This window comes from Glycine soja, chromosome 13 (genome assembly GCF_004193775.1).
Source record: "Glycine soja cultivar W05 chromosome 13, ASM419377v2, whole genome shotgun sequence".
NCBI lineage: Eukaryota > Viridiplantae > Streptophyta > Magnoliopsida > Fabales > Fabaceae > Glycine > Glycine soja.
This window is the reverse complement of record NC_041014.1, coordinates 15,549,346-15,564,287: the sequence shown is the minus strand read 5'-3', so window position 1 is coordinate 15,564,287 and position 14,942 is coordinate 15,549,346. Positions and strand designations below refer to the sequence as shown.

General features: G+C 32.8%; 1 protein-coding gene and 1 long non-coding RNA gene across 4 annotated transcripts; both read right to left on the bottom strand.

Annotated features, from left to right (window-relative positions):
- Positions 1 to 3,327: 3,327 nt before the first annotated feature.
- LOC114382093 lies at positions 3,328 to 6,648 on the bottom strand. Its single transcript, XR_003660177.1, has 2 exons — positions 6,422 to 6,648; positions 3,328 to 6,238 (listed from the first exon to the last, which is right to left on the bottom strand). It is a non-coding gene; the product is annotated as an uncharacterized LOC114382093 (long non-coding RNA).
- Positions 6,649 to 7,691: 1,043 nt separating this feature from the next.
- Positions 7,692 to 14,942, bottom strand: LOC114382544 (probable galacturonosyltransferase 13). Of its 3 annotated transcripts, XM_028342044.1 has the most exons (7): positions 14,792 to 14,942; positions 14,209 to 14,640; positions 12,972 to 13,027; positions 12,701 to 12,859; positions 10,201 to 10,791; positions 9,112 to 9,414; positions 7,692 to 8,587 (listed from the first exon to the last, which is right to left on the bottom strand). In XM_028342044.1, exons 2-7 carry the CDS (start codon positions 14,417 to 14,419, stop codon positions 8,303 to 8,305), a joined length of 1,605 nt encoding a protein of 534 aa, XP_028197845.1. In that variant the 5' UTR covers positions 14,420 to 14,640; positions 14,792 to 14,942; the 3' UTR covers positions 7,692 to 8,302. The 3 variants fall into 3 exon arrangements, with proteins under 3 accessions (XP_028197845.1, XP_028197843.1, XP_028197846.1); XM_028342042.1 differs by lacking the exon at positions 14,792 to 14,942 and having other exon boundaries at positions 14,209 to 14,782; XM_028342045.1 differs by lacking the exon at positions 14,792 to 14,942 and having other exon boundaries at positions 12,701 to 12,856; positions 14,209 to 14,782.

Genomic DNA, 14,942 nt, shown 5'->3' with positions numbered 1-14,942 from the left:
TTATAATTCTTTTTTATTTGGTTAATACTAAATGTACGTTAAAGTTAACAATCTCTTGATCATGTAGAATCTCATTGCCATTGGCACTTTTGGACTTGTGTGAACAAGGGGAATAAATTAACCTTAGTCGCCGCTTCAAATTCTATGCATACGAATCGTGTTGTCAATTTACTGTTGAAAAAAATCCAGAAAAAGTTTTTAACTAACTAGTTTTGCACCGTGCCTACTCACGGGTAAGTAGTAAAAATTCACAATATAATTATATTCGTGTCGTTATAACATGGACAATATTATGATACACGACTAATTGAGAACAAAAATGAATATGGCCAATTTTTTTCATGATGAACACATAATAAAATAATTATTATATAAAAAATAATTGATTAACAAAATCATAATGTTTAACATTGTTTGTAGCAAAAGCACACCCACAAAATAAAGTTTCAATTTACAAATATTAACAAAAGTCAGAATAATATTAAACTTAATTCATAAACATAAACATGACCAAAATAAAACATAGTTAATTGTTAGATCAGAGAATTTGAAGACAATTTCCATGCCAGGTTTAAAAAATTGTGTTTCACAAAAATATATCTATCTAGCTCTAATTTTAGCTGTCTTTCTCCAGTGATTGTAAACAATCTGGTATTCTCCAATGTCTTCCAAATTCAAATGAGTCATCCCTTCGACTTTCATAAAATAATACATACTGTTTGGAACATCCTGATATTAAGAATAACTTTACGTGAGAAATAGATGAAATTAAAAACTTGGTAGATAAAGATTGACTGAATGAATAAGTAAATGGGAAAGTAACTTACCAGGTTGCTGCTGCAGGTAATTTTGTACTGAGTGAAAAGCATGTTGAAAGTGATAAAGTTTGACACTTGATGGTATAATGAGTATCATTTTGGGAACAATTTTGGATAGCTTCTAGTCTTGAATATGGTCAGAAAGAATAAACTTTAACCCATAATGGGTTAATGTCACTTGATGATCTCTGATCAGCTGATAGAAATCCCTCAGTGTTGTCCACCCTGATACAATGGTTGGACTATCCAAATCTTGGTTGTAGACAACGATATGCAAATTTCCATTCTTGTCAACCAAATGCCAGTAACGTCGAAGCATGTCCTTTCACCTCATGGGCAAACGACTTACTAACTTCACTGTAAGTCTACATTTGAAATAGGTAAACCATTAGAATGAATGTAATTGGTTGGTCAGTTGTACAAAATAATTGAAATATGATATGTTAATTAAATCAAAATGAAGATGACATGGTCCTTGGCATTAACAGTGTTCAAAATCTCCTTTGATGTTCTTGTGATCTTCAACATGATGTTGACTATTTCAAAGCACTTTTCATACTCTTCGTTCATGAATTCTGAACACCATATAGAGTTAAAATGTTGACACATAAATAACTATTTAAGTAGATTATTATACAATGATATAACAAAATTGACATTCAATTAGCAGTCATGATGAAAGCCAATTCCTTCTTAGCGACACATAAACATGTACATCACGCACTTATTTTGCATGTTCAATGTGCCCAAAGTTATGCATACCATGAATTGAAACAGAATGGTAACAGAACAATGCAAATGCAATTCAATTAACAATCATAATTTGTTGAAAATGCAATTTCAAATGGTAATAGAACAATGTGCCCAACTCTCTATTTTCTGTTTGGCAGTGTTATGGTTATAAAAAAAATGATATGCTCTATCAAATTATGCAAAAAGTAGATGTCATGAAGCTATTACAACTTGTAGATTTGTTAATAACCCTGCAGTTAACTACATATGATGTTAATCTGATTGCTTTGGAAATGTATTTATATTAGCACAATTGGTCATCATATACACATCAGTGACGTGAGCAAATATCCTTTGAATAGTGGTGTCATTTTTTAGAAAGCTTTTCACTAATGATATTGTTGAAATCCACCTAGCTATGTCTTCATTACATAAAATACCCAACAAATGTTATCACAAACTTGCTCATAACATTATAACTAAATCCTATTAGAATAACACAACTACTATACATATTCAATATGTAGGAATGTCAGATGATTCAGTAATGACTTCTAATGAAGTAGTTTCGGGCTACATAGTTAACTCAATGTTTCAGACCCCATTGACGTAACAACAAAGGATAATCTTGTTTTTTCAAGCTTATATTAATGATTTGCCAAGCGTAAATGAGCATAGTTCCTTAGTACACTATCATTGTGCAAGAAATAGAACTTTTCTTCTTCCATATTTAAACTAAGGAGATTCCAAATATCTTCTCTTATAGATGTTTCAATTTGATCACCTTTATTCCATATAAAAATTCAACTTGGTGTAAGACACAAATAGAGTTTTCCATAGGTATTGTTCAAATAAGATATAAACAAAATAACTTGATACCTGACTATCAAACAAAACCATTTTGAACCTCCCAATTGCACTTCCATTAACGTTGTCAATTATTTTCCATATCTTATTGACTTGAGCCTTTGCAACCCAACAGGTAATAATAGAAGAAGCAATAGCCTTCACTGGGATTAACATGTATCCTGAAATTGCCATCACCTTAGCCGAACCATATCATGAACATAGGTGTCCTAGATTTGTAATGAAATCAGTTGCTATTACTGGCAGTGTATGAGAAAATCACCTTTGCTCTGTTCTTTCTGCAATTGAATTTCCTTTGACCAAACACTGTGTAATGCCCAGAGTGTTAACCTGTCATTTCGTGTGCATAAAAATTAGTAGGCTCTACTATTAACAATTGTGTGCAATCTATACCCATCTGGATAAAAGATCTTCGTTTGCAACTATAACTTAAACCATTACGTCTATCATCGTAACTACACGATTGTTATTGTAAAAAAAAGCTCTTGAGATGTATGTCATTGTTAACCAATTAGTAAAATATTAGCATATCAATTACCAATTCGAATAGAATTGGTTTGTTTACATTATTATATTCATGTATGTACCGCGGACAAACACTTTGACCATAATCTATAAACTGTGAAAAAGAGTTTTATATGTCAAGAGGCTGCCACTTGTTACGTTTACGTTTTGTTCTTCATGATCTTATTGACTTTGTTATATTATATATGTCATATTATAATCCAAGAAAGACTCGTAATAATGGTGTTTCAATTTCAATTTATACTACCTAAACATTTACGTGTTAACCTATTTATAGCACTTTTTGATCATAAAACAACTTCAGTATATGAGGAAGGCACCTCTGCTACATTAAAAAGTGGAATACATGAGAGAAAACACATAAGCTCACATCCAAAGCTCAACATTTCATAGTAAAAAAATATATCTTATATCTTAAAAATTAAGCATGCTACATAGAACATAATTGTTAACATATTACACCACCACCTAAAATAGTTTGTTTTGGTGAACCATCACCATTAATATTGAGATATTACAACACACAAAAGGCAACATTAAACAACCCAGAAAATAAGCAGGATTCAAAATCCTATTATCCAATCATGCTTTATTCAGACTTGATATGCTTGGATAATTTCGAACAGGATAACTGAATTGATGTCAGGTCTTCAAATGGTACTGATTCCAACTCAGATTTAGAGATAAGAAATTCTCTCTTTGTAGGAGTTACTGACTTGGATGATTCAGGATCAAAATCTTCACTGGCTGATAAGGATTACTGTTGTGGCAATATATAAATGCAATAGATGTTACCTTCACTGTAAGTTAAGTATTAATAAACATAGATTAAACCATAATTTACAATGTAGGCTATATCATCTCCATGCTTTATAGACTAATTTGACATTTTAGGCTTAATTCCAACAAGCTATATTAAAAAAATAATAAAATTAGATTCATAAGTGTCATGTTACAAACCATAAAGATTATTAATTATATTGACCTCATATGTAGGAAGTCTCTTCAATAATAACATAATTAGATCTTCATCCTCTGAGATTTGTGACAGAATATCGGGTATTGTTTGGTATAGCCTTAAATCTAAAAGCTAATTTTTTGCCCAATATCATATCAATAGCCTTCGGAATGTCTTTTGGATCAAATTCACCTTGCTGCCAAGGGTTAACATGAAGTTGAAATTCAAATATATAAACACTGCAAGCTGATTATGATGATCAACTAAAGCTATTAGATTATAGTTTACACCTCATTAATAATCTGTTGTTTAATCTCACTTGCACTTTCTTTAATGAGTGCATTGCACTCACGATCCCATAAAGTATAGTTAGTAGTTTCATTTGGTTGGCCAACTCTCACTTCCAACTGAAACCTATATAGTATAGCATGATTTAACTTAAGTTATCATAAATCATTTAATGACGCATGAATTGGAAACATATACATAACATGTCTAATATAAGAAACACAAGTTTAAACACATAACTTGGCCACAGTTGTTGAACTTTCATTTCCACAACATTGACTGGTGAATGGAAATTTCTCAAATTCCACTTTCTTGTTACATTTTGGGCAACTCTCATATATCCAACCATTGTCAACTAAGAACTTGGTTATTGTGACAACAGTCACAAAAACACATTCCTAGCAAACACAATATATAAAACTTTTAACATCACATTATTGGTAATTGTGAAAGATAATCAATCATCAAAATCAATCCTGGCAACCATTAACATGTACCTTTTTCAACTCACAAAGTTCACTCAATGATTTAACTTGAGCATTATAAAGAAATCTATCCTTTGAAGTAGGTTGGAAAGAATAAGAGACTTGACTCAACCATTGACTGCAAGTCACAACGCTTAGCTGACTCGGATCTAATATGCAATAGAGTAAGAAAAAGGATAATCACTACTCATTTTCATTTTTATTGAAGAAAGAAGTCTGGTTTCATAATCACTACCCATTTTTATAATCTTTAATGTCCTTCAAATCTTCATTGATAAATAGTCTAGAACCATACATTGAATTTTGAATGGACACCACATAAGCCCCTACATATGTAATATGATTATTAAGGCAATGACAATATAATCTAGAATTTATCTACATAAATCATACTCGTGCTTCCTTAATTTTTGCCAAATGAAGTAGAAGTATAACTGGTCCATTTTCATGTTTGTCCAAATAATCTTTCAGTAGGAATGCAAAATCCTCCCATAGAGTACAATTGACAATGATACCACTATTATTAAATTAAAAAACAAAACATAATTGTAGTCAATCACGTGGATCATTATAAATATTCCTACTTAACATTAAAATAACAATGATAGAAAGTACCACTTATCCTTCATAGTGAAGACCACCTTTTTGGGTTTTCCATCTAGGCTCCATTGCAATACATCAACTAACTCCCTAATAACATTTGCCCATAGGCTCAGGTTTATTAACTTTGGAATCCATGACAACGGGTGGACTGGATAAGAAGTAAGTAATAAACATACCTATTAAGTAGTCAGGATTGGCACTGCCAATAAGAACATCATCAAATAGTGTAAAATCATGCACCATTTCTGGTATCATTGGAAAATCTTGCTCTCTTACTTTTGTAGAATTGACAAAGTTCAATTTAAAGGCATGCTTTGTTGGCCTAAATTGTCCAATATTCTTTTCAACTTCAAAATTTTGTATCATCTATGTCTTACCCATTTTAACAACATCATTCCACTTACCAGGATCAACATTTTTAATTTGAGCATCAATCTTATCAGCCTATGCAAATATTAAAATTAAAAACTGTGATATCAGGTGGAAATTATTTGACAATATACATGAATAATTTATATTATACCTTCTCATCCATCAAGATCATTTCAATGTTAATCATTGCAGTCCTTTGAATAATCCACACACACACACACACACACACACTTACTTTCCAAGCCTCCTTTTGAGCAGTGATTTCCATAATGGAGTTCAGCTTACGTGCCATGATCAACTACTAACATAGATAACCATTAAAGCATCAAGCATGCAAATAAAACGAATTTTTTAAAAGGAACGAAGACATCAACATGAACACTAAGATAGTGAAGAGGATACTGCAAATAGAAAGGCAACAACACAAAATAATGAAACAAACCAAAAAAGAATGTGGTCCAAGAGCATCAATAGATATATACAAAGAACCTTACCAAATGAAGTCAGTTTCTTCAAGCAACACAAGTGGACAACCTCTATACATCGGAGAATGAAAATACAGGATTTTGGTTAGGTTGCGGAACATGCAACTGAAATGCAAAAATGAGAAAGAACTTTACTAATTGAAGTGAGCTTCTTCAACCAATATAGGTCGAAGTGAGGTAAAATCGGAAGCTTGCGGTATATCCAACTAGAATTCAAAAAATGAGGTGAAATCGAAAGCTTGCGATTTATGCAAAAAATGGAATCCAGAAATGAAGTGAAATCGAAACCTATTCACAATATTACACAATGTTTCACAGCCTCTCTCTGTCACAATAGTTTGGCGACGTGAATCAATCATATCAGACTATAGAATGGGCATAGCCTAGAACCTAGCCAAACTATAGACTGGATTTTTGAATTTGAAATTTTTTTAAAATTTGGAAATGGAAAAGGGTGGAATGAAGAAGCACCGGATGCAGCAGGAACATTGTGTGCGAGCTGATAGAAGATTGAGGAAGCTAACACATGTCAGAAAAAATAAAAAATTGGAAGATACGAATAGCGGTGACACGTGGACCAGCTACTCGTTGTTTTATTACTAACATATAGATAATCTAATAGATATAAATCATAGAAATTTTTTACCAAAAAAGATAAAAGAAAACAGAGGAGTCATTAAATAAAGAGAAAATAAATAAAATAGAAGACAGTGCAAGAAAGAAGCTAGAAGATTCTGATAATGTAAAAAAAGGCAAACTGAATAGACAATGGTCCAATGATTAGAAAATAAGCGATTAAAATCCTCAAGTTCAGTTAAAAAATTGAATACAAAATATTAACAACTAAATATACATTAAGTCTATTCAGTACAAAGGAGTCGGTACATGAGAATAATTCCGTAAGCACTAAAATCACGACAAGCATCAAAGAAAGTCAGAAAACTTGAATATAAATAACTTATGCATTTTAAATGTAATAAATTCTTTCTTTCATAATTAAATCTTCCACTTTTATTCCCTCAACATTGGTCCTAATAAAACTGAAAAATAAAAAAGTTTCTTTTTTTTGGCGAATTAAAAAAAAGGGTTTCTATTACCATAAAATTTGTATTTATTTGAGTTTAATTGATATGTATTGTTAATATAAAAAAAATTACACTATGAACCAATAAAAAAATCATACTTGATATAACTTTTAAGGTAACAAGTATTTGACAATAAAAAAAAATTCAATAAACTTAACATGACAATTTATTTTTGTGATTTGATATGAGAACATCATAAAAAATCTTTATATTCTCTGCATATATATTATTCATTCTATTTACTTTGTTTGGTTGCCTCTTTTTTTTATAGTTCAATTTTATGAATGCATGAGTTGCAAAGATTAAGAACATGATCGCTATAGGGAATTACAAGAAGGATAAGTGGAAAAAAAGAATTATCTGCACATTTCCAATGTCTGGTGATCGTACACAACGAATATATATATATATATATATATATATATATATATATATATATATATATATAGAGAGAGAGAGAGAGAGAGAGAGAGAGAGAGAGAGAGAGAGAGATCTACAGACAGTTCCTCAATTCAACGGACCTGTAACAAAGCAATCTCATGAACTAATGCTCCTAGAATTCACCATCATGATATCAAATCCGACAGGGTGAATGTAAAAATTGGTACTAACAAAAATTAACAAACTAAAAAATGATGGGAGGAAAACACTGCACTAGTGGGGGAACCTCACAAATTATCTGTCCTAGTACTTGTGTTCTCAACAACAAACTAGTTTGATGACACAGGCGTGTGATCATGACCCTTTTTTTATCTTCAGCATTCAGTTTATTCTCCAAGGTTCACTAAAGAATTTTTGATATAGTAGCTCCACATAAGACCAATAATAGTATATCCTTTCACCAACCAAAAATATAGGACGTGTTTGTATCTCACAAGACTGATTCTCAAGGCCATGCCAGGATAGTAACTGTGTGTGGAAAAATGTTACGGGGTGGCAGCAAATTTTCCACCCACACTTTGCCCTCAACCAATTTTATATTGCCTTCTCAATCCGCAGAAATTTAGATGAAACATGTATTTACTCGTCCCTTTCGTAGTATGCATGCACTGTTGTTTCAAACCATAGTGCATCTCATGGCAGACTATGAATCCAAGATGTGACAGTTCCTAACAAAATCATTTGTATAATTGACATACTTGTTCCAAAATGGCCTAAGATGATCAAAGCCAATTTGCAACCACGGTTTTGACTGGCCATTGAAATGAATAACAGCAGCCTTCCTCACACTCTCAATGTCAGTTTTGTTCTGATAACCCAAGCCAAGCATGTGCCAAGAGGGGCCAATCGGGTGAACATGACCTTTGAATGCAATCAAAGCAGGGGGTAGGGTTCCAAGCTTCCACATCGTCAGGTTTGACCTTAGATTCTGTCACAGAACATAAGAAACTAAAGGTCACATCTGTTGTCATATTAGCACCTAATACACACACATGCATGTATACACACACTCTCACACACACACTCACACATGTAGAGAGAGCAAACCACCACTTTTATCCTTTTGAAGTATTACTCTTTTTCCTAAGCAGTCCCCAAAGTAATAAAATACTTACTATTTAGGCAGTCTTGGAAGCAATAGAAATAGTGTCAAGTCCCTCTAATATTAAAAACCTGTCAAACTGGTCCTTAAACTTTACTGAAATCCACCAACTTAAGGATTAAAGTGATGGATATTCAATATTTCAGGGATTAATTTTATTACTTTAGGGATTACTTGGGAGAGAGGGTAATAAATTGAGGACAAAATTGATGGTTTATTCAAGATACATATGCATATATGTATGCAAGAGGGTAAACATTTGAATCAGTACCACATCAATAGTTTAAAATTCAGAATTTGCTAGAAGTTTAAATTTATGGATTTTATTATTTGAGTATATATGACTTTACCTCTTTCAGCCAGGTATGATATGTCTCTCTTATGTTTGTTGTTCTCCATGCACGCAGATCAAATACATTCATCCCATAAGCCCAAGCACACTCATCAGGATCCAAATGTTGTGCAACAAGAGGATGGGAAAAATTGAAGTAGTTCCTAAAATGCTTAGACATTACCCACTGATCGTCCCCTCTGCAAGTTTCCACAGCTCCATTAACTTTTCCATTCATATCAATTTCCCAGAGTGGAGACAAGTCACGTTGAACCACAACATCATCATCCAGAAAAACCACCTTGTCAAGGTTTGGGAAAAGCTGTTCAATGCACATAATGCAAACATAAATACATTCAGCATAAATAAGAGAAGTTACAATTGCTATATAAGTGCTAAATGTATTTAGGAAAAAACATCTTATCAATTTCTCCAACATAAAATGTTCATGTGCTCAAATTGGCTCATATAAAATTGGTATATAAGTGCTAAATGCTAATGAAAGCAATGCAAGTATTCCATAAGTTACAATTATCTATTTGCAGCAGCATCAATACCTGCAGTCACGGGGGGAAGCATACCTCCACTCATTTCATGCCATATGTTTCTTTTATTAATTTGGGCCAAGCATTTTACTTGAAATAGTTCAACATAATTCTGCATGTTTTAACAGATAGCTTTAATGTTCTCTTTAATTATTATAATTAGTGAGAATTCAGAGATACAGTAATTACAAGCCCCTTTTGCCACAACAAATTCAGTTCAGAAGCTTTTATGAGCTTAAAATGCAGACCTTACAGATACATATTCAACTTGGAGTGAGCCAGTATAGAAGCCATGTTCTAAGTTCTTAGGTCAATCATTCATTTCAAGGTTAATTCATTCACTATATAACAACAAAAATAAAAATCACATACAATGTAAGATTCTTTGCCAAACCTAATAAAATGCATTATTTCCAGTTTTTTGTGAAATATGATCTCAAAAGTTTCAATTTCAACAATATATATATATATATATATATATATATATATATATATATATATGTAGAGAGAGAGAGAGAGAGAGAGGAAAGACAGAAAGAGTATAATTGTTGAATCCAACTTACCTCAGGTATGTAAATGCGGAGATGGTTGAGCAAAGATATATACTTTGGACTTCTTGCCTGCAATTTTGAGGCAAATTTATATGGATTGGTATCACTGAGATTGGTTCCAGTAAAATGATTCCCATGGTAGTAATTCCTGATCCCATTTTGATTTTCTACAGCTTCAAGTACTGGAACATTTTCTCTCGTCAACCAGTCAAATTGGTGAATGCCTCTGACTTCAACTATAGCAGGAGTGACTGGATTTAGTGCAAACCATGAGTGCATACCAGCATAAGTTTTTTTGTCGGTGATGACATGGAAGACTATATTCTCAGGTTTCTGAGATGACTGCACAGTAGAAGTAACAACTACAGAAGCAGCCAAGATGTTATCAGTTGAAACAATAAAATGATGGTAAGAGTTGTCAGACAGTGTAGGTAGTAACTCTGGAGGAGGCAGTTGTTTGCGTGCATTGGCATTTGACGAATATTCATCAGTCAATCGCAAAGACAGACAATGAATCCCTTTAGGGACTGAACTTGCTGCAAAGTGTTTATTCATCAGCTCTGAAAATTTAGATTCTCTGATTTCTCTCTCAAATTTCTGCATCTGTTCAAAAAAACATTGCAATGTAACAGACCAATATAATTATCATATAGCAACACTATTGAAACATGATAAATATGACAATGCTATGGGATAATAATAATAATAACAATAAACAAATGATATGAACAAGTATACACCGAGCCATACACAATAGTCTTGCATATACACACAAATTTCTCAAACTCCTAGCATAAACCAGTGGTTATCATCCATGAATAACTAATTAGGTTGTAAATCAAAATCAAGATGAAAACAACAATGATGCAAAGTACTACACTACTACTCAGTACTCACTATTTATTTGTGACAAGAGTATGAAGACCACAAAAGTTACTGCTTACAGCAGATAAATAGTGAACATAAAACTGAGAATCAAGTGCAAGAAAAGGAAAAGAGAAAGATCTCTTGTGACAAACAAACCAAAAAGTAATATAATAATGTAAAAATAAAACGATTTCAAGATATGCTTTAATCCGAATCACAATATGTAAGTATCAAGTAGAAGTAAACAGATAAAGGCTAAAAGATAAGCAAAATATGAGCAATTTGAGGAAAGAACATTGCATTTCTAATTGCTGAAATTTATGATTATCATTTGTCAACTTCATACAATTCATTACACTTTTTATTTAAAAGAGTAAAAGATTTCTTCAGGCTTCCTGAATTATATAAACAACCTGAAATTTAAGATAAGTGCAACCACCATGGTACATGCCTGTTTAGCCATGCTACAAAATTTGCACCTTTTAGTCACAATTCCAAAAAACCACTTTGAGGAAGAAGCAAATTTTCATTTGGCCAAATCATCCAATATGTAATCTAATTATTTTCTTATTTATATAATGACTTATGATTGTTTGTCCTTCCTTTTAAATTTCAAAATAGGTATATAATAAACTAACACTACCATAATAAAACAGTACTATTTGTTGTATGGCAGATAAAAAAGTATCTCCAGTTTCCTAAAATTCAAATAATGGAAGACTGAAAGTAAACACAATCATGATACTTTGCATAATTGAATTTCACAGTAGATGTTGACCAACTATATCTTGGTAAAAGCAATCTACATAATCTTAGAGTGTTCCTGATTGACTTCATTATGAGATTGCCTAAAAAAAATACGCAGCAGAGTTAAACTTTAATGTTACAGGTAAATAAGGAACAAAACTAAGGAAACAGATTAAATAATTTCAAAAAATCCTTTTAAATGCCTCAATTCAATAAAAAAAATGAATTTAAGCTGAAACATTTTTTTCATGTAATAAATCATAGTTGCAAACAAAAAGCCATTAAAGATAGACCCTAAGCATTATAATAATGATACAAGCAAAAAGGTCATATGAATATGATACGATGCATAACAGCCAGTATAAATGCTACTAAAACACGGTACACAAGTAGAGATTTAGCTCCTCTAAAGTGAGAGGTTACAGTTTAGGGGATAAAATACAGTTATATTTAATAGTTAGACAATCTTAACCACTGATTTTCTAATCAATTGCTATAACTGCACTTTATACTCTATGTTTATCCCTCTTACTTTAGACAAGCTAAATCTCAGAACTAGAATTCACCATCAGCTTGCAGGTGTAAATAAATATACAAAAAGGAAGAAAATATAGAGATGCCATCAGCTGAATCATTGTATCAGCATACAGTATATGTGTTGTTATTGTAAAAAATTTTAGCCACCAATCATATATAGCACATCAGTTATCCCAACCTCAACCTTTTGATACTCAAATTTCAGTAATGCCTAAAATGTGTATTTTCAATCTAAGTCACATGATATAACTAAACATTAAAAACATCAACAGAATTCAATTTCAGACAATCCTTACTTAATACCAATTAATAATGAAGTTCATGATAGTGATACTTTATGCAGGCGTAACAAGAAACTTACCATTCCCCTTAACATGAATGCAAACGTTTTCGCATCATATTGATTGTTCTTCATATCAGAAACCAGTTGATCAAATGAATCTGGCAGCTCTAGAGCAGATGGAATTTCCCCAGTCTTTACTTCGTTAAGAATATTGTAAAGATCTCTAACTAGTCTCTGCTGCAACATCACAATCATCACGAGAAAGGTTCAGATAATAGTTAATTAATCAAAACTTGAGTAGATATGACGTAATCAGATATCTATTTGAAGTAACATAAAAATTATTTACCGCTGGATCATCAACCCTACCAAGAAGCTTTGGTCCCAACCGCCTACCTAAACAATCTGGAGCGAAAAAACCAATCAAGGATCAAAAATAGACAAAAGGTGAGACATAATATTAATATGTACAAAGCAATTGACTTTCAGAATATGGGTAAATGAAAGAAAGACACAAACACATGAGATTATGTTTCAAAATGATAGAAAAAGATATATCAAAACTTTCATCAACAACTGATACAAGTAGAAGCCAGCTTTATAAGGACAAGGACCTCAAAGAACACAAGCACTAGCCAGGGCCTTATTATTTTATGTCTTATGAAAACACAAATAGTTTTCCAGTGCTAAAATGCAAAAGCACGTAACAATTTGTCACAGGAAAGAATCAACACAACAGGGCACAAATTTCAGCAATGCATGTCAGAAAGCATCATCATCATCATCATCACTAATCCAGAGTTCAAGTGCAGTCAAGCTATGCAACAAATTATCATGAAACACTTAAATTGGCCAGTCACACTTGAGATCCTGAAATGAAGGCAAATCCTAGCTTAGCTAGAAAAAGAAAAACTTGGAAAACCATATGGGGAAAAATCTATGATTGCAATTGCAATACAACAATTCCGACCCCCTAACACATGAACATAGTTTTTACCCCAAAATTCAAATCAAGACCCATCCTAGAACAATAAATAAACAAACAAACACATGCCAATCCAATTTATCCAAAATCCAAACATATCCACACAACAACAACAGTAGAAGCCTTATCAGATATCCCATCAGGTGAGGTCGGCTACATGGATCACACAATACCGTTAAGATTTGGTTAAAGAAGAAATACAAATACATACACAATGTAACCAACCAAATGAATAAATAAAAGCCTTACCAGTTATAAACAAGCAAAAACACGACAATCCAATTTATTCAAAATCTTAGCATTTCCACACAACAACAACAAAAGCCTTATAAGATATCCCACCAGGTAAGGTCAGCTACACGGATCACATAATACCGTTAGGTTCGGTTAAAGAAGAAATACAAATATAAATACACAATGTAACCAAATGAATAAATAAAAGCCTTATCAATAATCTCACCATAACATGTGAGGTTGACTACATGCATCACACGAAATCATTAGACTCAATTAAAGACCAAATACAAAAAAAATACGTACACAATGTAACCAAATGAATAAATAACGGAATGATTGGAAGAAGAAAAAAAAAAAAGAGTACCAAATGAGGAGCACTTGTTGACACCTTCAAGGGTAACAAGAGCAGTGAGTATGAAGACAAAGGGCAACAAAAAAGCAAGGATGAGGATGGTGTGGAAGAGGGTTCGATAGGAAATGTGGCAAGCTGCGACCTTGATCTTCATCAAGTCAATAAACCCATTGTTGCTCGATATCGTGATGCTTCTCATGCTAGGCGAGAAGTGAAGCTGCATCGTCGTCTATGCTGCCGCACCACCACCAGATCGTTGCCCCCCACAACAACCCTACAACCACCTGAAACCATCTTCATCACCCATGTCCCCACCATCATCAGATCCGCGATGTTCCTTCTTCAAGGAGGGTCTCCTCCAACACCGCATTGGAGGTTTCAGCCAATTGGGTTATCCGATTTCACCCCAAAGGATTCAACTTTCTTCTCGCTTCTCAAGTTCCTCTTCAATGGATCAACAACAACAACAACAGTGAGAGAGAAACAGAGACACACCCAACAGAGAGAGAGAAAGAAAGAATGAGAGAGAAATTGTGTTTTCTATTTCCGGAAAATTATGGAAAAAATAAAATAAAGGAAAGAAAAATATGAAAACCTTTTGTGAGTCAAAACTGTGTTGGGTTAGAGAGGAGGGAGAGAGAAACTATGTGTGTGTGAGAGAGAGGGAGGAGAGAGAAACGTGCGGTGACTGTTTGACCTTGAGATTAGGAACTAGGACATTGTTTTCTGCAGTTAATTTTAGGTGG